Source organism: Schistocerca piceifrons, chromosome 1, assembly GCF_021461385.2.
Source record: "Schistocerca piceifrons isolate TAMUIC-IGC-003096 chromosome 1, iqSchPice1.1, whole genome shotgun sequence".
Taxonomy (NCBI): Eukaryota; Metazoa; Arthropoda; class Insecta; order Orthoptera; family Acrididae; genus Schistocerca; species Schistocerca piceifrons.
In genome coordinates, this window is record NC_060138.1 from 548,622,574 (window position 1) to 548,647,600 (window position 25,027).

The 25,027-nt window shown below is 38.5% G+C and overlaps 1 protein-coding gene across 1 annotated transcript in view; it reads right to left on the minus strand.

Annotated features, from left to right (window-relative positions):
* Positions 1–811: 811 nt before the first annotated feature.
* LOC124749001 (sodium channel protein Nach-like) overlaps positions 812–25,027 on the minus strand; it is a 126,069-nt gene continuing 101,853 nt past the window's right edge. Inside the window, exons 8-11 of the mRNA XM_047248965.1 lie at positions 13,338–13,391; positions 11,897–12,059; positions 2,371–2,477; positions 812–1,029 (exon numbers count right to left, since the gene is read on the minus strand). Of these exons, the coding sequence (XP_047104921.1) occupies positions 812–1,029; positions 2,371–2,477; positions 11,897–12,059; positions 13,338–13,391 (542 nt within the window). The remainder of the gene's footprint in view (positions 1,030–2,370; positions 2,478–11,896; positions 12,060–13,337; positions 13,392–25,027) is intronic.

Genomic DNA, 25,027 nt, shown 5'->3' on the forward strand with positions numbered 1-25,027 from the left:
TTTGGACTGTTCATGTTATTATTGGGCCTGTTTCAGATCTGACTACAGTGATGTCCTATCTTAAGATCACATCCTTGCCAGCAAGCATTTTGCAATGCTGTAATTCATGTAGTGCTAATTTTGATTGTTTTCATTGTAGTCCTAGAAAACTCAAAAATGCAGATACTCTTATGAATTATGCCTAATTTTTGCATTTCAGTTTATTCAGTGAAGTGTTAATAAATTATTGTTGTGATATAAATTGGGGACTACAAAAATATGGACAGGTTTGAATGTGAATTTCAGTGTTATGAAGATTAGTGTCAAGGAAAGTCATTCATTATGAATATTTTCTCTACTTTTAAATGTGTTTATTGCAAATGTTGGACTTTGGGCTCCTGAATGTAAATACTGTTCAGACATTCCATCTTCTTGTGATTTTCCATATACTTAGTCTCTCACTATTACATTAGGAGCACACAGGCAAGTGTCAGGCTCTTCATGATGAGATTTCTTTTTTACCTATTTATTCTCTTATACTACTACAGCTGCAGCTTTACTTTCAGTGTACATGGAAATGATACACTGTTTTAAAAGTGCCATATAGTCGGTATGACAGTAACAGCTTTATGACATATTTATAATGGAAATGTTCAGTTCCGCATGCCTACTTTGACATCTGACAGACAGAGTCATAGTATGTAATTGTTTAGCATTACATTTACAAATAAAAAGTATTTAATATCATGTGCAAAACTTTCAAAGCATTTTTCCATTCTGTTAACAATTGAGAATGCTGTCTTCAGAAAAAGAGCTAAAGCTTACATTAATCTTAAGGCAACCAGTTGTGAACAAGAACTTTCGGCTTCTTTTTAACAAAATTATCCGGAGACTGTCTGATATAAAAGGGATAAATCTTTTCTTGAATAGTGTTTGCACTTTTGCCTTTCAGCAGCTTGCATGCTGGCCTCAGAGTGAAAAAGTAAAGCAACTCCAATAGGCTGAGGAGGCTACAGCCCAGGCATAGACCCACAATTCCTCCAAATGCAGCTGGAACATGGAGAATAAATAAAATCAGATGTGTTTCTGTAGCATGTAAAAATAAAAATAATAAAAAATTAAAAATAATAATAAATGAAAAAGAAGCTGACTCCTTTTTCAATTAACCAGTTTACTTAGTCAGAGAAGACTCTTTGGCAACTTTCATAAGACAACATTTCTATGTAACTGACTGATACAAAGACTTGAAGTTTTATGTTTTTTATTTCCACCCACACACACACACACACACACACACACACACACACACACACACACACACACACACACACAAAAAGGAAAGTTAAATGACAAAGTAGCAGAATTATAAACATGTATGTTAAATGGGGCAAATCCATACAAATAAAAGGTTAAACACACTCATGCCCATGTAAGGGAGCATTTTCTTGTGAAAAATATTATATGTGCTGACATTTGATGAAAATGTGGAAATATGTGACGTACAAATCACAGTAGTAAGAAGTGAAATAGCAGTCCCGCAATGGCCAATGTGTGTACATATGTAGGATATATGTTGACTACATCTCGTAAGCATCCTACAGATTGCATTCAAATAGTAGTGAAGCATAATTGGCACAGCAAACATATTTCCATAATATTATTTATTGTTGGATCATTGATGGGTGATAGACAGGGCACACTGTGTGTTAGGGAGCATCTTACTGTTGTGGATAAAATTTCATGAGAAGGAAACTTCCTGTGGCATTATCATCATGCCAGTGTTCTAATTTGGGACAATATCATTTTAGGAACATGTATCTGTCTGTAAGTGTTTCATGGGAAACTACAATGGCTAGGGTGTAAAGAGCTGACACTCAACTGAGTGGAAGTATTTTTCATGTCACATATAAATCTCAGTACATACGGTGGATGGTGAAGCCCAATCTCACAGGACTGAGCTAACGAATAAGTACCTTTAACATGAGGACACCAAGGCTCTAGGATAACCATCTCACACAATTGACTAAACTATACAGGATAATATAGGACTGTGGGCCACAGCATGGCACCATGTACCACTGATGACCTTCATTGGACACTTGTTTAGCAATGGAATGGAGCTGTGCTATTTTGCTATTCAGACACATCACACCACATATTGACACCCTGTATGTCACTGGAAATGGAACATCTCACACAACATGAGGCACCATTAACCCATGCACAGTTTTCTGATCTACTTCATATCCACATCATCATGCCATGTGTCACAGTGTTATCGGGGCACCCTCAGATGCACACATCATTTCCACGTCTCATGGTTTGTGGATCTAAGAGAGGTTTTACTATGGAAGTGAGTGTATCTTTGAAAAAGTGGTACTGGTTCTATACCTAGTAGATCATTCCAGCTGTAGGCCACTTCTCTTCTGTAACGAATGGATGATATATCCTTGAAGTATACATGCAGAATTGAATGATTTGTTATGTTGATTTCATGACTGAAAACAGAAAAATAATTTCTATTTTAGTATTTCATTTTTAAGCTAATTTTTGATTGCAAGCCATTAAATGATCTACTGCTCCTCTTGTAGCATTTATTTTCTTTTAGAAGACATCTGTTAAATTTATTTGATTACACTGATACTTTTCAAAGAAAATAGTTACCCATAACAATGGGGGTGTGTTTGCAGTACACAACAACTTTTCATGCAGATTTACAGTGAACACTACTTCATCATCTTGTATAGTCCTAATATTTCTGCTGAAAACTAAACCTCTCAGCTATTCCACCCATTTCTGTGCAACCGCTGAACCAGGTTGATACTTCAGTGCAACCTGCTCCTTTATGATAATAGCATAGTCATAACTGCAGTGTTTGTTTCACAAAAAGCTATCAGCATCAACATCCAAACAAGTTTTGGTACAACACCCTAGGTGAAATGGCATTGGTTTGTTTTTGCATTGATTGGCATTCCTGTCTAATCTGTGAAAGTTTCACTGTTATTTATTCTGACAGTATCACCATAATTTAGTATAAATTGCTCATTTAAAATTATTTGTACAAAATATAAAAAAAATATTTGGGAAAATATGTGATATTATGGACTTCCAATTTTACTTTATTATGGTGAATTGTGAGGTTGATGAAGCAGTGTTCCCTGTAAAGCTGCATGAAAATTTTGTAATACAGATACACCCCCACTGTTACAGATACCAGTGCAGATAACTATCTACTTTGAAAAATACCAGTGTAATCAAACAAATATTAAGCCACCAAAAAGTGATCAAACAGCAGCTATTTATTACAGTTGACAAAGGAGCAGATGTTTTTTAAAGTTTTGGCTGTAGGTGACATTGAAATCTTGGCTACATGATTTAAGGAACAGTTCCTAATCAAGTTAATGAAACATAACTAATCACATGTAGAAAATTAGTTGTAAGTCAGAAGATACAGAAAATACCATAAACAAGTATTTGCTACAAATTAACAACTACGAAAGAGATTACAACAATGTTCATGTAACTGAAAATCATTTCTTCTACTGAGTACCCTCCGATCTACAGTCCAAAGATTCAATTGTACACATATAACAAAGATATGAAAAACTCGTGTCACACAGATATTACACTAAACTGCATTTTTCTTTTAATATTGACACTTCCTCCAAAGAAAAATAAAAAGTGAATACTGAATTCCACATGGATTTAATCTTCTGCACTCCAATTCTTTGATGCAGCATCTCGAATGAAACCCTTTCCAGTGGCTTGGTTAGTGGATCAGCTAACTGGTTGGTCCCATCAATGTGTTCAAATTCAAGATCCCCATTCAAGAATCTTTTCCTGGCATAGAAGTGACAGACTTCTATGTGCTTTGATTTTCGATGATACATTTGATTTTTTGACAGTTTTACTGTACTTGCATTGTCAGCATCCAGTGTAGGAGGTTTCACTTGTTTGGAAGTTCCAATCAATTTATACAATAGCCTTTTAACCAGATTAGCTCATTTGCCCCATCACTGGCTGATATTATTTCTGCTTCCACACTTGTCTTTTGTAACTGACTGGTCCATGATACAGCCCCATGACTGATAGTTGTGATGACACCTGTTGTTGAACGTCTAGTGTCTTTGTCACCATCATAATCAGCATCACTGTAGACTTTCAACCTCTCTTTGTAGTTGTACATCCTTTCACAGTCCACAGTACTCTTCAAGTATCTAAAAATTTGTTTTACTTGATTCCAATCTTGAAGTGTTGGATCTGGATCTGAAACTGTAGTCAAATACATCAGACAGCCCACTGTCTCTCGATATGGAACTTTGGCTGTGATCTTCTTTTTGACATTATTTACTTCACATCCAATTGGAGTAGAAACTCCATTAGACTCATCCTTTCTAAATCTTTTCACAATTTCCTTTGTGTAGTCTTCCTGGTTCACTGCTATTGACCTGTTTTCATTTTGCTGTATCTTCATACACAAAAAGATCTTGAGAGACTCTCTAGTTGTATGAAACTCCAGCATCAACATTTTCATGAACTCTTCAATATCTGTTCTGTTGCTGCCCACAACTAAACCATCATCAACACAGATTGCAACATACAGACAGTTCTTGTTGCTCTGATGGTAGAAGAGACACGGACCAGCATCACTGTTTTTAAATCCAGCCTTCATTATGAAGTCTAGGAAATGTTTGTTCTAGCGATGTGGTGCCTGTTTGAGAACATACAGACTTTTCTTCAGCAAACAAACATGCCCAATACCATCTTCAAAACCTTCAGGTTGTTCCATGTATACATATTCTTTGAGTACATAATTAGGAAAAGCTGTTTTGACATCAAACTGTTTGAGCTTCCATTTCTCTGCAGCTGCCACTGCCAACAGAGGTCAAACTGTATCATAACACATGACAGTGCTGAACATTTCTTCATAGTCAATTCCTTGTTTTTGTAAATGTTCTTTGAGCACAAGTCAACCTTTGAAGCGAACTTCCCAATTTTCTGCAGTTTTCTTCCATAAGACCCATCGATTTTGGAAAATCTGTACACCACTTGGACACTCGACTAATATCCAAGTATTACTTTCTTTCAGGGACTTTAATTCTTCATGAATGGGCTCAAGCCATTGATTTTTATTGCTAGACTGCAAAACTTCTGTGCATGAGCTTGGATCCTTGTCCCTGATGATGGGAGTTCCAGCCGTGTACATGCACTCTCCAGTGGTTATCCATTCTGGTTTCTTCCTCTCGCATTTGCTTCTTCATTTCTCACTCAAAAATTTGCTTCCTCCAGAACTTGATACCATATCCAAATCTTCTTCCTCTTTATTACTTCCTCTGAAACTTGACGTTGTCTCCGAGTCTTCTTACACTTTACTTACTCTTTCTATTCTCTTGTCATGGGTGACAGCTTATGATTCCTTTTCCTCATTAGGAGTCTGATTAGGCTGACTCTGTTGGACAGTGTCTTCACCAACAACTTCAAATTCAGCACCACTGGTGTGCAGATGGCATACAACTTAAGGCTTGAATTTTACATCATGACTTAGTACAACTTTTTTATGAGATGGAATCCAGACCCTAAAGCCATCTCTTCATTTATGAACCCCGCCAGAAGTCCAAGCACAGCTTTGTCATCAAATTTTGAATGAAAATTCTTAGTCACATGCACATAACTCTGGTTCCAAAGATTCTCAGATGATACAGGTTGCTTACTGGCCATCTATAACACAATCTGCAAGGAGGTTTGTTTTCAGTAGAGGACTTCCCAGTGTGATTTAAAAAATATGCAAGAGTATTGCATGCTTCTGCCCACAGTTCCTTTGGCAATTTACTGGGGTTCAACATAGAATGTACACACTCCACAACAGTGTGGTTTTGTCTTTCCGCAACACCATTTTGCTGTGGTGTGTAAGGTGAAGAGATGCAATGCTCTATGCCTCTGCTTGCCAGCAAATTTTGAGACTTTATTGTTATCGAACTCTTTTCCGCCATCACACCTGAACTGTTTGACAACATGACCATTTGTCTTGGCTTCATTCAGGAACTGTTCCAGGACTGTGCTGACTTCATTCTTCTGCTTGAGAAAGAAAAATTTATGGAAATTGCTAAAATCATCTTTGAAATATACATGATAGCAAGCTTTTCTGAGAGACTCTGTAGACATAGGTCCATTTATGTCAGCATGGATTTGTTCACCTTTAACCATTGGTCACTTCATTCTGTTCCTGAGTAGCAGTCTATGTATTTTACCGAGCGCACATCCATCACAGAATTCTTCTGTACATCCATCCACATTGATGTTCACCTGCTTCAAGATGCATTTCACATGTCATTTGTGTTGATGTCCAAATCTCTCATGGTAAACTTGCAGCATATCTGACGATGTCACCAAATTCACTTGAGCCAGCTGCACTGGTTTAGTCACACATATGTCAAGAACATAGAGACCATGTCTGACATGACCACTCATCATAGTTTGCCCAGTCACTTTATCCTTAATTTCGACACTTTTGTCATCAAGTCTGGTGCAAAAACCTCTTTGTACAACTGGTTTGAAGAGAACAAGTGACCACTCACTTCTGAAACAATGTATATCTTCCAATTCACCAATTTTTCTGACATTATTCAACTGCATTTGAATTTTCACAGTTCCCAGTCCATGAGCCAACATGCTCACACCTCTTTTCCTAATAGAAATCTTTTCAGGGTTGGTGAATTTCGTATATGATACAAATTATTGTTTATTTTCAGCGATGTGATTTGTGCCACCACTGTCACAATACCAACTGTCTATTTCAACACAGTTTTCAATGGGAGCCCTAAAAGCATGCAACAAAAATGAAACATGCTTTTCCATGTTATCTGTCTTTTTTGTTGGACACTTTGGTGCCCAGTGACCTACCTGCCCACATTTGTACAAAGGAAATCTTAGTTTTGCACATTCAGTATTCTTTTCAATTTTTCACTTGTGATACCATCACTTTTGTTTTGCTGAATTTTCTTTTTAGGGCAACTAGGTGTAACAAACACAGCTGATTCAATCATACTTTGATCACACAATTCAATTGTGCACTGGTTTTCAATCAAAAGGTTCACACTTTGATTTTCAGATGGAATCGTGTCACACAGGTCCTTGAAATTGTCATATTTTTTGCCTAATGTGGAGAGAATTTGACCATTTAAAATTCTTTCAAACAAAACTGCTTATGCAGTTCATCATTCAAATCCACAAAAAGCTTCTGCAGTTTTACAACTTGTGTGCTAATGTCCTCTTTGGCGTCACGCTGAACACAAAAAATGCTTCTATCAATATGATCAGACACTGTGTTCTGCTTCATCCAAATCATGCATGTAACGTGTCCCAAATTTCACTTGCATGAATGCATAATAACACGAGCTCGGCAACGGATTTTCCTATTGCACTTGCTGGTAAACTTGCTGCTTTCACATTGTCTTTCAACCACTGCTGATGTGCCACCTTTTTCTCCACATTGCACTGTGTGGCAATTCAGGACATTTGTACATACCATTTACAATGTCTTCAAGTGCATATGCTGGCAACAGCACTGACACGTGCCACTTCCACTTTGCCCAGTCTTCAGGTGCTTTCAGTTTTTCCACTTGTATTTTGTAATTACCAACACTGGCTGTCATTTTCATTGAACACACAAACAATGGGCAAATTCACATTATTTCAGTTTTGTGACAATGATGAGTACCCTCCGTTCGACTGCCCAAAGATTCAATTGTACACACATAACAAAGACATGAAATACTCGCATCACACAGATATTACACTACATTTCATTTTCCTCTTAATATTGACACTGTTAATGATTCATTGCTTGTTTGCTGATAGACTGAACTGTTCATCATCATCACCTATCTATGGAAATATGAATAAATAAGTAACACATAACTACAGACCTTTTTCATAGCCATAAGTTCATTCACCTCTTTAACGGAAAAAGTTGGTGAGAAACAATGATCTGTTTTTCTAAGAAATCATTAATTGTCTCTTCATCTGACTACTGTAAGGAATGTTCCATGAAAAAGACTATGTATGTATTCAGAACAAAATTATCAAAACTGTATTTCCTGTGACTTTTCAACAGCATTTGACTGTGCAAACATAAAATTTTGCTACAGAAATTAATATGTTACGGTGGTAGTGAGAGCCCACTTTTGTGGATCGAGTACATCTGACTAGGAAGGAGCAGATCATCACATTATTACAGAGCATTTCACCAATGCTCTGTAAGCAGAATGGTGAAACATTAGATATGGTGCCTTGCAAATCCCTTTGGTTGATTTTAATAAACGTCCTTCCAATAAACCAAAGCATTTGCTCTTCACCTGAATACACTATAACAGGGCTCAAAAATCACCCCAGAAAAACCAAGAAATGAAAATTCATATAAATAGTTCACAGCAAACAAAACTCTAAAGCTTACAATAATTCCTAGTTTGCTATGTAAACAAGTGACTATGATTCACACACATCAGAAACAGGAGTTAATTGACACATATTAAATAAATACCTCATACATGACAAGCATGAATTAGTTCAGCGATACACAAACAGATCAAAAATCTCAGCTTGGGATGCTTTTTTCACTTGAGATGTATAACATGTTGCTGAACTATAACAAAAAAATCTATCTTATTTTCCATACTTTCATTTTCAAGTATGAAGTGAAGAACCTAGAAATATTTTTCAGCCTCAAATGTATTGCTTCCATAGCAACCATGAAGGCAAGATTTGATTAATCACAGTTCATATAGACATTACTAAGCAGTCATTCTCCCAACACTTGTTATGCAATTGGAACAGGACAAGACACTGACATGTGATACAGTGAAGTGTATGCTCTGCCATGCACTTCACAGTGGTTTGCAGAGTTCATATCTACATGCAGATGAAGATGCTATGACAAATCTTTTGAATTAATGTACCTTCAAACACTAGAATATTTATTCTACAAAGAGTGAAGAGAGAACGACTTTGTAACCAAGCATGTGGATTCTTTCCATCTCTTATGTTTTTCTTCCCACAATATTACCTTTTTTCTAGTATCTTCAATATTATCATTTATATTAAATTTCTCCATTACAAAACAATCTCAAATATTGACTCAGGACTAATTCAACTTATCTTTATTGTCTACTAGTTTTTTTTATGTTAGGAGTATATTAAGCTAATCAGTTTAGCTGAAGACCATGCTAATCATTAAATATCAGTAATTTTGAGTTTTCTTATCATTGTCCATATTTAAACATATGTGCAATTACTGACTTTGTGATAAAGTACATCAACATCTACATCGATACTCTGCAAGTCACATTTAAATGCCTGGCAGAGGGTTCATGGAACCAACCTCACAATTCTCTGTTATTCCAATCTCGTATAGAGCATGGAAAGAACGAACACCTATATCTTTCTGTACGACTCCGATTTCCCTTATTTTGTCATGGTGGTCATTTCTCCCTATGCAGGTCAGTGTCAAAAAAATATTTTCGCGTTCGGAGGAGAAAGACGATGATTGGAATTTCATTAGAAGATTCCGTCACCATGAAAAAGTAGACAAAAAAGTTGTAGACATGTAAGGCGCAATCAAAAGTTTCCATTTGAAGGCTGTACAGTCCAGAATTGATGTACCAGTCAGGCAAAATCACCATGAGTATTTAAGCAACTATCCCACTGATGCACCAGGTTGAAGATTCCTGTTTGGTAAAACACCATGACCCGCTGAATGAAGAAGTCTGTAACTGCTTACTGCACATTCTCATCAGACACGTATCACTGACCCATCAAGGCCCTTTTAAGGGATTGATGATGTGATAACCACACTTGGAGAGATCAGGATTATAAGGTGGTGGTTTAGTGTCTCCCACCTGTGTTGATCTGTAATGTCCACAGCTCGTGATCTGGCAGCTAGCGTTGCTACCTCTGGAGCATGGGCTCCGAGGTTCAATTCCCAGCCATGTTGGGGATTTTCCGTTGGGAGACTAGGTGTTTGTATTATCCTCATCATTTCATCATCATTCATGAAAGTCGCTCGATTGGACTGTGAAAAGATTGGTACTTTGTGCGGGTGCTGATGACTGCACAGTTGAGCACCCCACAAACCAAATGCCATTGGTCTGTAATGCATGAGGCTGGCAGCTCTGATCGACCAGAGTCTTGTGCTGAATAATAATCAGCATGAAACTTGGTGCACTACTACACAATATTGGTTTTCAAGGGACATGCTGTCATATACACATTCTTCATTCTCCAATGGACGTCTACTAGTGTTTGTTCTTTGGCAGCCATGAAAAGAACAACAACATATTGATCCCTGTTTGGATTCATTTGGTAATGACATCGCCATAGTTCATATCTCTGCATATACCATGTGGATGTTGAAAAAACGTCAGGATCACAATGATCCCATGCCTACATGTCAGCACATATATATTCACATTGGAATCATAACTTGTTGCATATAAGCTGCAGTAATGTCTTCAGACAGAAACTTTTTGAGCAGACCTTATAATTAAGTATTCATACAATCACACCAAAGATATACTGGCAATACCTGCACTCAGTTAATTTCAAAGTGATTCACATCCTTAGGTATGACTTAGTTACTGAAGTAGAATCAAATATCTGCACAAACCAACTGGTATAATTCGATAGAAATTATTACTGTATCTGAAAATTCATGTTTAAACAAACCTCCATCCTCTATTCATTTACTCAGGAATGTAAATCTTTAATTATAATCTCTGAAAATTCAATTTTAATTATTTGAAACTTATAAAAGGAGCATGGTACAAGCCATGTTACTACAGCTGAAGTTCAGTTAGGGGTGAGTTTTCAATGGAGCTACATCTATGTCCGCCAGCACAGGAAATGTACTGCAGTTGATTTAGTACAGATTACAAGTAAGAAAATGTACCGCATTTTGCATCCAGGAGTTTATTCAATAATTTAGTCATTGTTTCAAATTATTACTTGAACTGTGAGTATGTATTTATTCTCACTGACTCTTTTAAACCACAGTAATAATTATCACCAACAGTAACAGTGGAGTTATGTAATGAACAGTGTTGTCTGCAAAACTGATGCTGATTGTGCAAATTTTATTTGTTCTGGTATGATTATTTGCTTGGAAAGTCAGTGTAATGACTGACTATTACAGTGACTGGGTTAATTATTTACTTGCCACACAGAAACAATTGTGACTGACTACATTGTGGTTAGATTACTGCACCCGAACAATACTGTACGATGTCCGCTGAGTGTAGTATGTGATTACTCATTTATCTGTGCATAATTAAAGTAGATAAGATGTGAATTGGCCACAAACATTAGTTTATTTACCAACAAAGGGCAAACAATGTGTTTGAATTTCAGTTTTTGACGTGGTCTGCATCATTGACTATAGATTATTCCCAGCACCAACTTTTCAGCCACTTCTAATGGAGATACTGCTACCAAGGTTAACAGTGCAGGTAAAAATGGATGAGCTACAAGATGAGGAAAAGGAGGAATGAAACAATAAATGTAAGTAAAGCACCAGTCAACCAGCCCCAGCCAGTTGTGGGTGGAAGGCAGTTATGAATTACAGTACAGTTCAGTATCCAGTATTGAAGTCACCACTACTCAATATCTTTTGCTTGCATAAGGTACTGCCATACAACTGTCAAAAGGAACCTCAGGGTCAGGGATGTTTCCTAAATATTTCCATTTTCAAGTTGACATTTACCTACTGAGCTAGCTGTCAATTAAGCGTTTTGCAAAACTAAATTGTCTCATTACAGTTAAAAAAGAATTCAAACAAAAACTTTTCTCCATATCTAAGGTACAGGAATAGCCAGGTCTCTTTTATGCACATATCAGCTACTAATTCAAGACATTTTGCAGAAATTACAAGAAATGTGTCCTGTCATATTCACTCTTGAAGAACTGGCCTTGAGATAGTTCTGTTCTGTAGTTGATGTCTGTGCAGGATGGATGACAATCACAACTCATGCCATCTTGACCATCAACAAGGCCAGGAATAAATATGGGTGGCTTGAGATTGGTGAAAATTCCTGTAAAGTTAGGAACAAACATGATTTAACAATAGCTAACCAATAAATTGGTTAGAAGTTTTAAAAATTGTGTTTTAAAATTATAGGCATCTTTCAGATCTCATACACAGAAGACATTTATGAAAACAGAAAACTTCCATTCTTCGTATCACATGATAAGTTATAGAATTGACTAATCCATCTCATAGCCTAAGTACCTGATTGTTTAAGTTTGGATAATTAATGCTGAAATTGTTAATGAGACTTAAATTACCAAACAGAATTCAGATAATATGTGCACTGGAATATAATAGGGGTAAGGCTAAATTTATTGCTTTTATAATGCTAAAGAATACTCATATCAAAATTTTTCTCATAGCCATAAAGACTGCCAGTGGATTTGATGTGGAATCCCTGTAATGTAATTTAGGCAATTGCTGAATTAAATGAGAACACAGTGAATCTGAATAATTATAGCTATGTAGAGAACTGCAAATTACGTTGTAGATATAATAAGTAGTGAAAGTAGATAATGGAAGAAGAATACGTATAGAAATAGCATAAAAATAAGTACATTTAATCTTAAGTTTCAGCAAACAGTTAGATAGAATAGTAATAAACTGTGGTGATTTAATGGAAAACTCATTATTTGTGGAACTATAAACACAAAATTTTCTGTATAATAGTATGAACTGGGGACATATGAAGTTGCTGACACACAGTTTTTGATTATTTCCCACAATAAACTTTTAAACAAGAATTTCAGTTTCATTAGCCATTCAGTACATCAGCTATTGAACATTTCTTTCTAAATACCTTCAGTGATTTAGTAAACATTTCATCCTATCATGATGACCAAATGTTATTAATTAAGTGTACTGACTAGTAATGCTTAGAACAGAAACATGAAGAAATACTAATAACTGGTGAAATGTGATGTACCCTCTGCCATGCACTTCACAGTGGTTTTCAGAGTATTGACATAAATGTAGATGCAGAAAAGAAAAAAATCACTCTATAGAACCATTTCCAATGATTTACTTGTGGTACTGAGAAATAATATGTAGGAAAGTCAGAGGAAAGTGATTTACAAAGCAGACAGCACTGTTAAAAATTTAACTGTTTCTTATATTTCTCCAGCACTTAGCATCCTCACTTTCCCTAAAACCAAGAAAGAAAATATTAAAAAGAAGCAGGAACAATGACTGTGTAATATGTAGGGTTAAAGTGTCTTGTGCCAAAGAAGAAATCTCGGTGTCATTCAGCAGACAAGTTGCAACCAAATGTTATATTACTCACGCCTGTGTTCAGCAAGACATTTAACATCTAGCAGCCCACACTGCCTGGTGTCTCCTGCAATATTAAAACAAACTACATTAGTTTTAAGTTTACTTTTCATTTTTGTGATGATGGTGAGTATTAAAGCATTTACTTTAAAGTTGTAGAATTCTTTTATGTATGGGATAAATAGTATGGCTAGACATATTACTTAATTGCCCAGAAAAATTTATGCAAGATATGCTAGGTAAATTATATTTCATTGCATATTTCATTCTTTATGTCTGATTCTTGTTATCTCTAGAAATACTGACTTGTGTATGTGTAACATCCCACTATTTTCAATATGAGATCTGCATTTAAGTGTGTACAAGTGGGGCTAAGACAGAGTATTTGCACTCCCACTCCTGTCCTCCCACATCATTCCACCCAGAATCTGGGTACCTTATCTGTATGATTCCCACCTTTAATTTTAGACAGTTTTAATTGTATATGCTGCTGCAATCTGTATGTCCATTACTCTACCAGAGCCTGAAGCATCTTCAAGAAGGGGCAGTTTGTGGGGATTCATCTCTTGTGGAGTCTGAAGTACAGAATTCTTATTCATTGCAGAATTCTCTTGTATTTCTAGAAATGACTGTCTGTTACTCTACAAATGAGTTTAGTCTAGTCTGGTATTAAATTTCCAAGTATCATAAGAAAAACTGCAGTCAACATTCACTACACTACATACTTTAATTTTGTTTTGTGATCATGTTACGTGCAAGAGTAAACAATGGAAAATCCAGTATGGCATAGCAACAATACAAAAAAGATAGGCTGCTACTCATCACATAGAAGAGGCACTGAGTTGTAAACAGGCAGCTTTTGGACAAAAAAGTCCTTCTTGGGAAACAAAACACACATACATTCATGCGAGCATGACTCACACTCACATGTCTACTGACTCCAGTCATTGGGGACTGACTCATTCTCAGCAGCCATAGAAAGTACCCATGTGTGTATCAGTCATGTTTATACGAATATAACATATAAAACATTCTGTTTTGCAAGAAGGACTTCTTTGTCTGAAAGCTTAAATGGTTAGCAGTCTGCAACAACTCCTCTATGTGGTGAGTAGCAAGCTATCCTTTTCATATTGCTGTTATATCTGCGTGCTTTCAAATAATAATAATGAAGAAATAATGTGGTGGCCCTCAACTACGCACCCACAGGCTCAGAGTTGAAATATTAAAAAGTTTTGGTTGGTTTCACTGTCTAGAGGCTGGGATACATAGTTGCCACATTACAAGCCAAATACTGATGAGTGTACAGTATACAATATGAATACACACATGAATTGAATGGTCGAAGGTTCCTATCACTCAGCAATTGAGAATTTTATAAATGAAAGATTGCAATTAAATAAAATCTGCAGGTACTATCTTAACAACTTTAAATGATGAGTACGGCAGTAGAAGTACTTTTGAGAATGTGGTATACTTCTGCAAAACACTTATTGGTGTCGATGGTCCAGCAATTAAATAAAATATACGTTGATTAACAGGGAAACAATAGATTCCTACTTCACGTAATTAGTTATGGACAACAACATGGCTCACAAGATATTCACTTCTAAATGCACACTACATCTTCACTGTAGATGCCACGGAAATCTCATAAGTGCACGAGTCAGCACTCCAAAGTATTTGTATCTGCTGCAACCACGCCCAAACCGCTCCACACTCTCCAAGTCTCTCTCGCGACCCTGTGTCCATTGTGCCATCATGCCCAGCACTTCTCATGTCCTCTCTCATACGGTCCCTCATGCCGCTCTCTTCCAAACTGCCTCTCCATTCAATTCAGTAGTCACCTCCCTTAATAACCAGTACAGTGATTGGCGATAGTGCTTCCGTCATGTCATCAAGCCAACACACACTCACAAACATTTTTAAACACATTTGAAATAATGGATTTACATTTAAATAACTTGAAATTAAATAAATATTCCTATGGCTGAACCATAAACACGCTCTACCACACATAATTAAATACATAAGCAAATTAAATAGACACATATCAAAAGAATGGCAAGCAAAAGTAGACCAGTAGCCTAACGTCTCTGTGCTTTCTAAAACACAGTAAATGACTGACCAATTTCTTCATGAATAGCGTATATCAGATATAAACAAAGACATAGATGAATAAATATATTTATAAGCATGCTGCTACCATTTTTTCGTGTAACTGTGGAGTACTTATGGCCTGATGCGGTTGATAGTAATCGGCCACTTTGACCTCCAATAATTCATGTACTATTAAAGTTTCATGCCTGTAATTTATACCAGTTTAGGTTTACACTAATAGCTTTCTAAAGACATGTTGATTGACAAAATTGGATGAACCGTTTAGATTTTGGAAGTTCATTCCTGGGTGTTACTTGTATAATTTACAGTCTGATACTAAACTTTAAACAAATAAAGATATTGAAAATCTGATTACACCATCAGAATCATTGGGCAAATAATGGTAATGTACATGTTTCTTTTTAAGGTACCATGTTTCCTCTGGTTATTATTAATTCCTGCATGAACTGCAAAATGTCTGCCATTATGTTTTCACAAAGTCCACCATCTTTGGCACTCCTGGCATGTCTCCTTCATCGACACAGCATCACCATGGAATTCCCAGTCATGCGGCTGATGGACCATTTGCTGTGGCTACCCTTCATGCTCAGCTAACGTTCAGCACCACGTGGTTGCTGCTGGGCCGTGGCCCACTGAGAGACTCCTGCGCGACCATGCCAACTCCGAAATTATAATATTCCCAGGGTGCCACAAATTGCCAGTTACCTCACACACCTCCACTTATTAACATTCTGGCTTGCCAGAATGTTCAGAAGTAGCACCCTTCAGTTCATACAAGTACATATAAAACAAATTTAAAACAACAGAATTAAGTGATTAAAATGCAAGGCCAATAGTGTTTACAAAATTCTGTTTTAGTGGTGTGTGAGCAGCATGAATTTCGAAATAACTTAAACTAACACAAATTATGAATGAAACAGCATATTAAATAAATGCCTGCATTTCAATGCATAATCTAGCATGAATTTTGAAGTAAACTTGAACTAACAAAAATTATGAATGAAACAGCCTGTCTGCATTTCAGTTATGCATAAATAATTTTTTGGACAAGAAATAAAATTTTTAAATGCACTTTTGCTTATGCATGATTTTGTAAGCACTTCTTGTGCCACTCACTCAGTGCTAAGGTGCCTTCCTGCACTAATTTTTCTGTCACACTACAAATGCTCATACAGATTTTAGCACAAAGTGTTGATCAACTCACATCAGTCTTTTGGCCAAGTGCCTCACAGAAATCATGTCTGCCTCTGAATTCTCAGCTCCGCCATTTATCATGACAAACTTGTCTACAACGAAACCCAAAAGTATAAAGCCCTCAACAAACCATTTCCCAAAACCAACCAGCATCCTTGCTAAGGATTCCCTCCAGCTGAAAACGATACTTTAGGAACAAAGCCACAAGGCAATCAATTGAATCATAGTGAGCTCAAACTCCCACAAGTTCTATTTAATTGACTGTAATCAATCTGTCCTACCTCCACCAAAAATTGTGTGCATTTACAATTACAATTGTAATACCCTTCAAATTGACCACTAAATTCTTTCACACACTCTTATACAAAGCATATATCAATACATATTTTACTTAAATCCACAAGGCACTGACCTCCACACACTCTCAGTGCATGAACTTCCCCCCTTTTGCACAAGTACTGTGTCAAAACAAACTAACAAATTACTAATGAATCCCCAATAAATATATGAATTATTCCTCCAAATTTACTACCACTAATTACAGATTAGAACAGCTTTTCACTTCTGCCCTTTCTCTATATAGCCTTAGCAATTTCAAACTTCTCACTTTTCCACAGATATGGTAGCAACAACCATAACACTCTACCGTACCAACACCTATCAGTCTCACTAGAATCACACTCCTCCTTCATATACCAATTTGTACAAACTTCATTACACAAACTATCACCATCCACACTATTTACTTCTGCCCTCTCTAAGTTTTCTGTTGGTTCCTCCACACATTTCACCAATTCACTATCCACAGCCTGCACAACTGTACTGTTTTTCCCCACCAAAACATACACAACTTTATCCTCCACCACTACATTACACAAATTGCTGCTACTGTCTTGTACAATTTTGGGACATCCAGACTTGCTACATTCCACTGTGATAGGACAAAAACCAGCACACACTGCCATTTCCATACACTTTTCATCCAGATTAACCCCTGTTCCTACTTTACATGCATTCCCACATTCATACTCTGACCAACATCTTAGATCCACATATTCATCAATAAGTTTCATTTCATCTTCATTCGTGACTAGAAACACCTAAATTCCTTCCTCTAGAGTTTCAATACCAGTAGCTTTTACATCATTACATAAATTACCATTACTCTGCTTCTTTAAACAGAAATCATCTACCTCCGCAGATACATTTTTAGCTTCAACTGCTGGTGAGACCAATGCTAAGCCTCCCTTTGTAACTCTTTCTGCTGAGACAAAATCACCCTCACTTGTAGCTGGTGAGACCAAAGCAATGCCACCTTCACGAACATTGATGCTTTTTGCCAGCTCACAAACACTTTCTTCTACAACAGCTTCCCTACTGCAATTGCTACTGTTTGCTAATACCTCTTCAGAATTCTCCACACAGTTTGCTTTCACAAAATTCATCACCTTTTTAACTTATTTTTGAACCACTGAATCTTTCAATTCATCACAATTCACACACTCATTCATTACAAATTCATAACTTACATCATTCCCTGCAAATTTATTCCCATTACTTTTACTTAAATCTCTCACAGATCTATGCTTCTGCTGTTTGTGCCTGCTTTTATGAAAGAGCCACCTATATAACCTTCTTCTTTAGCATACTCCAAAATACATATTTGTTGCCTTTCTACAAAACTATCAACATTTCTACCATTATCATTATCTACAGTCCTTTTCATCACCTGTTTAGATCACCATCCCCAGATCTGAGATGTGGTGAACATCAGTTTCCTGACCGGTTGTTACACGATTGCACTTCACGTGAATTTCTCCCGTCAAATCTGCATTCTTTACTCAGATCCCATTCACAGAAGTTATCACTCCTGTTTGTTCTCCAACCATTCTGCTCGTTCCAGCTATTATCTCCCTGAGAATTGCTTTGATTTCTCTCACGTTTATTATTTTGGTGATGATTATTTGGATTCCCACTTTGATAACTACCACCCAGTTTGCTCTGAGGTTTGAATTTCAAAGCCCTCTCTAATTTTTCTGCAAATTCCACAAATTCGTCCATGGAATCACATGGACTATGGACAAGATCCCATTGCAAATTTTTGGGTAATTGCCTTTTTAATGTGGTGATTTCTGTTAAAACCCCCAACGGATTTTTCACACGCATAAGCTTGCCAAGTTCGCACTTGCAAAAATCTCTCATCATCCCATTACCATACCTGTAACTTGGCCTGTTTAAGAATTCCTTTTGGATCTGCATCTGTTTTGCCTCGCTCCAAAATTTATTCAAAAAACTTTTTGAACCCTTCATACAATTCACATGAACTACATTTAACATTAGGCCAACACTGTGGGTCTCCCTCCAAATGCCGTTTAACATATTTTATTTGCGTTTCATCTGACATGCCATGAACAAAAGTGTCCCTCCACACAGCCAAGAAATTTACTGGGTGATATATTTCCATCATCTGTGTAACATTTCACAGATTCGGTATTTCCCCAAGGGATATTTATAGCCGCCATGGCCTGTTTTATTGGTATTTTTATATATGACCAAACGGGTATGCACTGTGTAACCATGTAATGTTCTTAAAATTTGTATGTACTCTCGGTAGATTTCATATATCACCAGACTGATGTACTGTGTATAACCCTGCAGACCCCATAAAATATCTATGTATGATCGTTTTATGTGTAGGACCAGACAGACGTACATTTTTGTAATTCTGCAGTTCTCATGAAATTTGCATTTGCTTTTCAATATGTCTTATATGTGACCAGGCAGATGTGCAATTGTGTAGGTCTGCAGCTTTCATAAGTTTTGTATACGTTTATGTGATACAGTAATCTCTAGAATTATGTACAAGCCTTAATGACGTAATGTTACCACAAACGCAGAGCCTGTTTATGACGCAAACTGTGACATTCATTGGCACCTCTTCTGCTAGTGCCATCTTGCGACGCAGCCTGTCATGTAAGAACAGAGCCGGAGTTGCGGTAGTACCTAGCTTGTACTTGTATGTGATGGACCAGGCTGCCCGTTAGTCTGAAACCTGAACTTGATAGAGAGGAGCTCATCTGTTTCCTTTTGGATGTCAGGTCCCAACAGGCGATAAATAGTTTTCCAATCCCTAGTACCCAGCTTGCCAAGGATACAACATCTGACCCTGTCCTCAAGCAGATCATCTATCTCGTCTAGTAATGTTGGTCATCTGATCCTCTGGGCTGCACTTACAATCTGCTTTGTAACTACACTCCTGGAAATGGAAAAAAGAACACATTGACACCGGTGTGTCAGACCCACCATACTTGCTCCGGACACTGCGAGAGGGCTGTACAAGCAATGATCACACGCACGGCACAGCGGACACACCAGGAACCGCGGTGTTGGCCGTCGAATGGCGCTAGCTGCGCAGCATTTGGGCACCGCCGCCGTCAGTGTCAGCCAGTTTGCCGTGGCATACGGAGCTCCATCGCAGTCTTTAACACTGGTAGCATGCCGCGACAGCGTGGACGTGAACCGTATGTGCAGTTGACGGACTTTGAGCGAGGGCGTATAGTGGCCATGCGGGAAGCCGGGTGGACGTACCGCCGAATTGCTCAACACGTGGGGCGTGAGGTCTCCACAGTACATCGATGTTGTCGCCAGTGGTCGGCGGAAGGTGCACGTGCCCGTCGACCTGGGACCGAACCGCAGCGACGCACGGATGCATGTCAAGACCGTAGGATCTTACGCAGTGCCTTAGGGGACCGCACCGCCACTTCCCAGCAAATTAGGGACACTGTTGCTCCTGGGGTATCGGCGAGGACCATTCGCAACCGTCTCCATGAAGCTGGGCTACGGTCCCGCACACTGTTAGGCCGTCTTCCACTCACGCCCCAACATCGTGCAGCCCGCCTCCAGTGGTGTCGCGACAGGCGTGAATGGAGGGACAAATGGAGACGTGTCGTCTTCAGCGATGAGAGTCGCTTCTGCCTTGGTGCCAATGATGGTCGTATGCGTGTTTGACGCCGTGCAGGTGAGCGCCACAATCAGGACTGCATACGACTGATGCACACAGGCTCAACACCCAGCATCATGGTGTGGGGAGCGATCTCCTACACTGGCCGTACACCACTGGTGATCGTCGAGGGGACACTGAATAGTGCACGGTACATCCAAACCATCATCGAACCCATCGTTCTACCATTCCTAGACCGGCAAGGGAACTTGCTGTTCCAACAGGACACTGCACGTCCGCATGTATCCCGTGCCACCCAACGTGCTCTAGAAGGTGTAAGTCAACTACCCTGGCCAGCAAGATCTCCGGATCTGTCCCCCATTGAGCATGTTTGGGAGTGGATGAAGCGTCGTCTCACGCGGTCTGCACGTCCAGCACGAACGCTGGTCCAACTGAGGCGCCAGGTGGAAATGGCATGGCAAGCCATTCCACAGGACTACATCCAGCATCTCTACGATCATCTCCATGGGAGAATAGCAGCCTGCATTGCTGCGAAAGGTGGATATACACTGTACTAGTGCCGACATTGTGCATGTTCTGTTGCCTGTGTCTATGTGCCTGTGGTTCTGTCAGTGTGATCATGTGATGTATCTGACCCCAGGAATGTGTCAATAAAGTTTCCCCTTCCTGGGACAATGAATTCACAGTGTTCTTATTTCAATTTCCAGGAGTGTATTTTGTCTTGTGCCATCATCTCTGTCTTAGATGGAGTCCTCCTCCTCTCCCTGTATGACGCAGACCACAGGGTGGTCATTCCCAGGAATCTGTGGCAGGAGGTCTTACAGCCATTGCATGAGGGCCACTGTGGTGTTTCCTCCACTGAAGTCTTGGTTTGCAGAAATGTATACTGGCCAAGCAATGACTGGGAACTGAAGCATTTGGTAGCTGTGTGTCCCCAGTGCACTGGTCAGCAGGTGGCTTCTAAGGCTTTGCTTTCCCATGTCCTCCAGCAAGCCAGCCCTGGGAATGCATCCATGTGGATTTTGTAGGTCTGGTCTTGAATGTGTTGGCTGACTGTCACTGATGGATTTTTACGTTTTCCATATGTGGTCCAGTGCTACCATGGTTGCTATTCAGGCTCTCTCAAAATAGTTTTCTGTGGGAGGTGTCCCAGTTACTCTCATTTCTGATAATGGACCTCAGTTCCTGTCCCAGGCATTTCATGATTATGTGTGCACTAGGGTATTTGACATTTTTGCTCCCCTCCCTTTCACCCCCAATCCAACAGGGAGGCTGAATGCATGGTTTGCACCTTTAAGGCCGAAATGAAAACAATATCTGTGGAACTTTCACACCAAGGAGGCGTTACTGTTTTTCCTGGTGGTCTACTGGATGCTTTAGCCCTACTGCATTTCTCCACAGGCTCCAGTCATGAACAGTGCTCCACTTCCTCCACCCAGCTTCTCACCCACCATCCTGTCCACAGTACCGCACTTTCCACCAGGGACAGCAGTCTGGGCACATGGATTTGGTCAGTGCCCCCAGCATTAATGGCAATTGTTGTATGCCAGACTGGACATCCAGTCAACACTCTCCCCATGGGATACTGCAATGTCTGGCACCACCAAAATCAGCTCCAATTCCAGGTGGGCAGCCACACACACCTCCTGGCCATACCACCATCTTTGTTGGTGTGCCAGTCACTCAGTACCTGCTATACATCAGAGTTACAGCCTCATTTTCTGCCTGCTTCAGCACTGCCTGATGAGTCTTCACTGTCACAGCCTGCGGAAGCTGCTCTGGTGCCCCTCCAGCCAATGAACACACCCCTTGCCAGTTTGATGTCTCCTACTTGACCTCAACATGTGGTTTAGACACCCCCACCTTTCCTACCACTGCTGGACATCACCATGGATCCTGTCTTGGCCTGGTGTTGGTCCAGTCATCTCATGCTCACACAAAGGGTGTTGGGCACTCTTCATGCTGGCCAGTTTCATCCATATTCCAAGGTCTCCACAAACCAGGAGTTACTCTCCCCTCATGCCTCTGAGGCTTCCATGGATGTGAGCACTATGTCCACATCACAGGCATCCACTCATGGCTCGGAGAATCAGTGACATTCTGCCCCCCAAAGGGGGAATGGCACAGAGACCCACTTAAGATTCCACACTCACGTCCAGACGCGCAGTTGCACAGTGAACCACAGAAGTTGATGGTGCTCCGGCGAGCAGAGCCCCCAATCTCAAATGCACGCACAGCCTCTCCTCTCCATATTTCACTCAACTGGCTGGCTAACAGCGTTTAGAGTCGGGCCCAGCAAGCCTTGTACTCTGTCTGATGTTTACTTCAGCTAATGTGACTAGGACTTAGGGCAGCTACTCTGTGACAAGTGTTTTTTTTTCTGTAGCAGTATATTTGAAGTAATAAAGTGTTGTATTCATTATTAACTGTCTGTTCTTGCAGCCAGAACAAGAACTTAAGTCAAAAGTAATTTTAATTGGAGTTTAACTTAGGCATCACTTAGATGGAAAGGGTATGCCCCTCAAGCCTCTGGTTGTTGTACCTTCATGCGGTCCTGAGGTTACATCAATTTAATTGATACGTTTTCTTTCAACCTCATGTTTCTGAAGCTCTTTCTGTATCCTCTTCAGGGCTTCATGCTACATTTGATCTGGATAAAAATAGAAGACAGGCCTAGCTAAAAATGAAATGTAAATGGATTTCGCAAAGTTCTACCTTTCATGATTTTTTCCATACTAATTTACTGATTTAACTTTTGTTAATTAATCTCTGGGATATTATGATGCTCAATAAAATGGGCTGTGAGATGATTTTCCAGAGCCTTTATCATTTTATAGTCTAAACTGAGTATGCTGTACGCGGAGGATAATTGTCTGGAAGTACAAATGCATATGCATTACTACAAAAGATTGTCTGTCTCCTCCACCAATCCATCAGTAAAAGCTGCTAGTAATGTCCCATGACTATCAAGAGCATCACCAGCCATAGCTGTTCCAACTGCATCTGTGAGAATTATATTCCTTTAAAGCTGAAATTTCATAATTTAGAAGGCACTTTCAAAATTTAGAGGAAAGGACAGAAAAATGGCAGAATAATTTTATGTTTCATTAAACAATGCAGTACATAAATTAATTTTGTGAACAATGTGCCAAATGAGCAACATTCACCACAAAACAAAGTAGTGCTAATCAAGCCAAGAAATCATTAAATTCTATCAGAATAGGTAATAAAAGCAAAAATCATTACCAGTATGTAAAAACCTTGAAGCTACAAAATTAAATGATTGTTAAGTACGTAATTCTGAACAATGTCAGGGACATAATTTGTCAAGTATTCTGAACAAAAATATAAATGTTAAATGTGCAGGATATGTGTATCCTAAGTCAAAAACTAAGGATATCTTATGGAGGGCAGATACCAACTGCAGTACAATATCTGATTCTGATGATGTTATTATATCACAGTCTGACAAAGCAAGCTGGGATATTTTTACTTCCCCTCTTGTTTTGTCATCTGACTCCTTAAAATTCATTTTTTCATTTTTGACTAATTACTGTTAACGTACTTAAGTATGTTAACAGAGAAAGGTTGGCTCTCAGTTTTAAAGAATATAAAACCAGATCTAATTTTGCGCTTAGTTTTATGTGTGCAATTGATTTTCTAATTTATTTTGACTATTCCTAGTTAATGTCTTTTGTTATAAGGTGAAATCAGTAGGTGTTTTGTAATTTAAATTCTATTGTTGACTTATAAACAAATATAAATTCTGTACTCATTATAAACATTTGCAGGAACAACTATTTGCCTCTATTCGAAAACATCTTAGCAAACCCATCCCTCAATTAATTCCAAAGTAATTAACAGTTTTGTCAAAAGTAATGTTTGTATAATAATATCTGTTAATTTCATCATTTAAACAAATAACTTGGCCTAACTCTTGTAGCAGAAGAAACTGTTAAAAAGATGGAATTTTTTGATGTATTCAGTTAATTTAATGGCTTAAGTTTTAATTGTAATTTCTGTAAATTAAACATCAAACAATGTGTAGTTTCAGTGCCTCTTATTGTGAGGATATAAAGGGCCCAATTTTTGGTCTCGAGACAGTCAGTCCACGGCTGCATTTCAGACAAGGAACCCATATTGGTTAGATCAACAACAATGCATCCCTTAACTGTGAAATAAGTGTAATAGGCTGTGTGCTAAAACAATGACAATTTCTGTTCAGTACATACCGTATTATGCAGCAAGAACTGTGTGGTTAGGATTTTACTGCTCGTAGATGTTCAACAGTAAACTATTGTAGCAGTATGTTGATGTTTGCTTGCAACCTATTAATGAGACTTATCAAAAGCTAAACAATACTGCACTGGCCATATAACTGTGTATTAATGTGGGGCTGTGAGCAGTGAAAGTAAAGAACTGTGAAACAC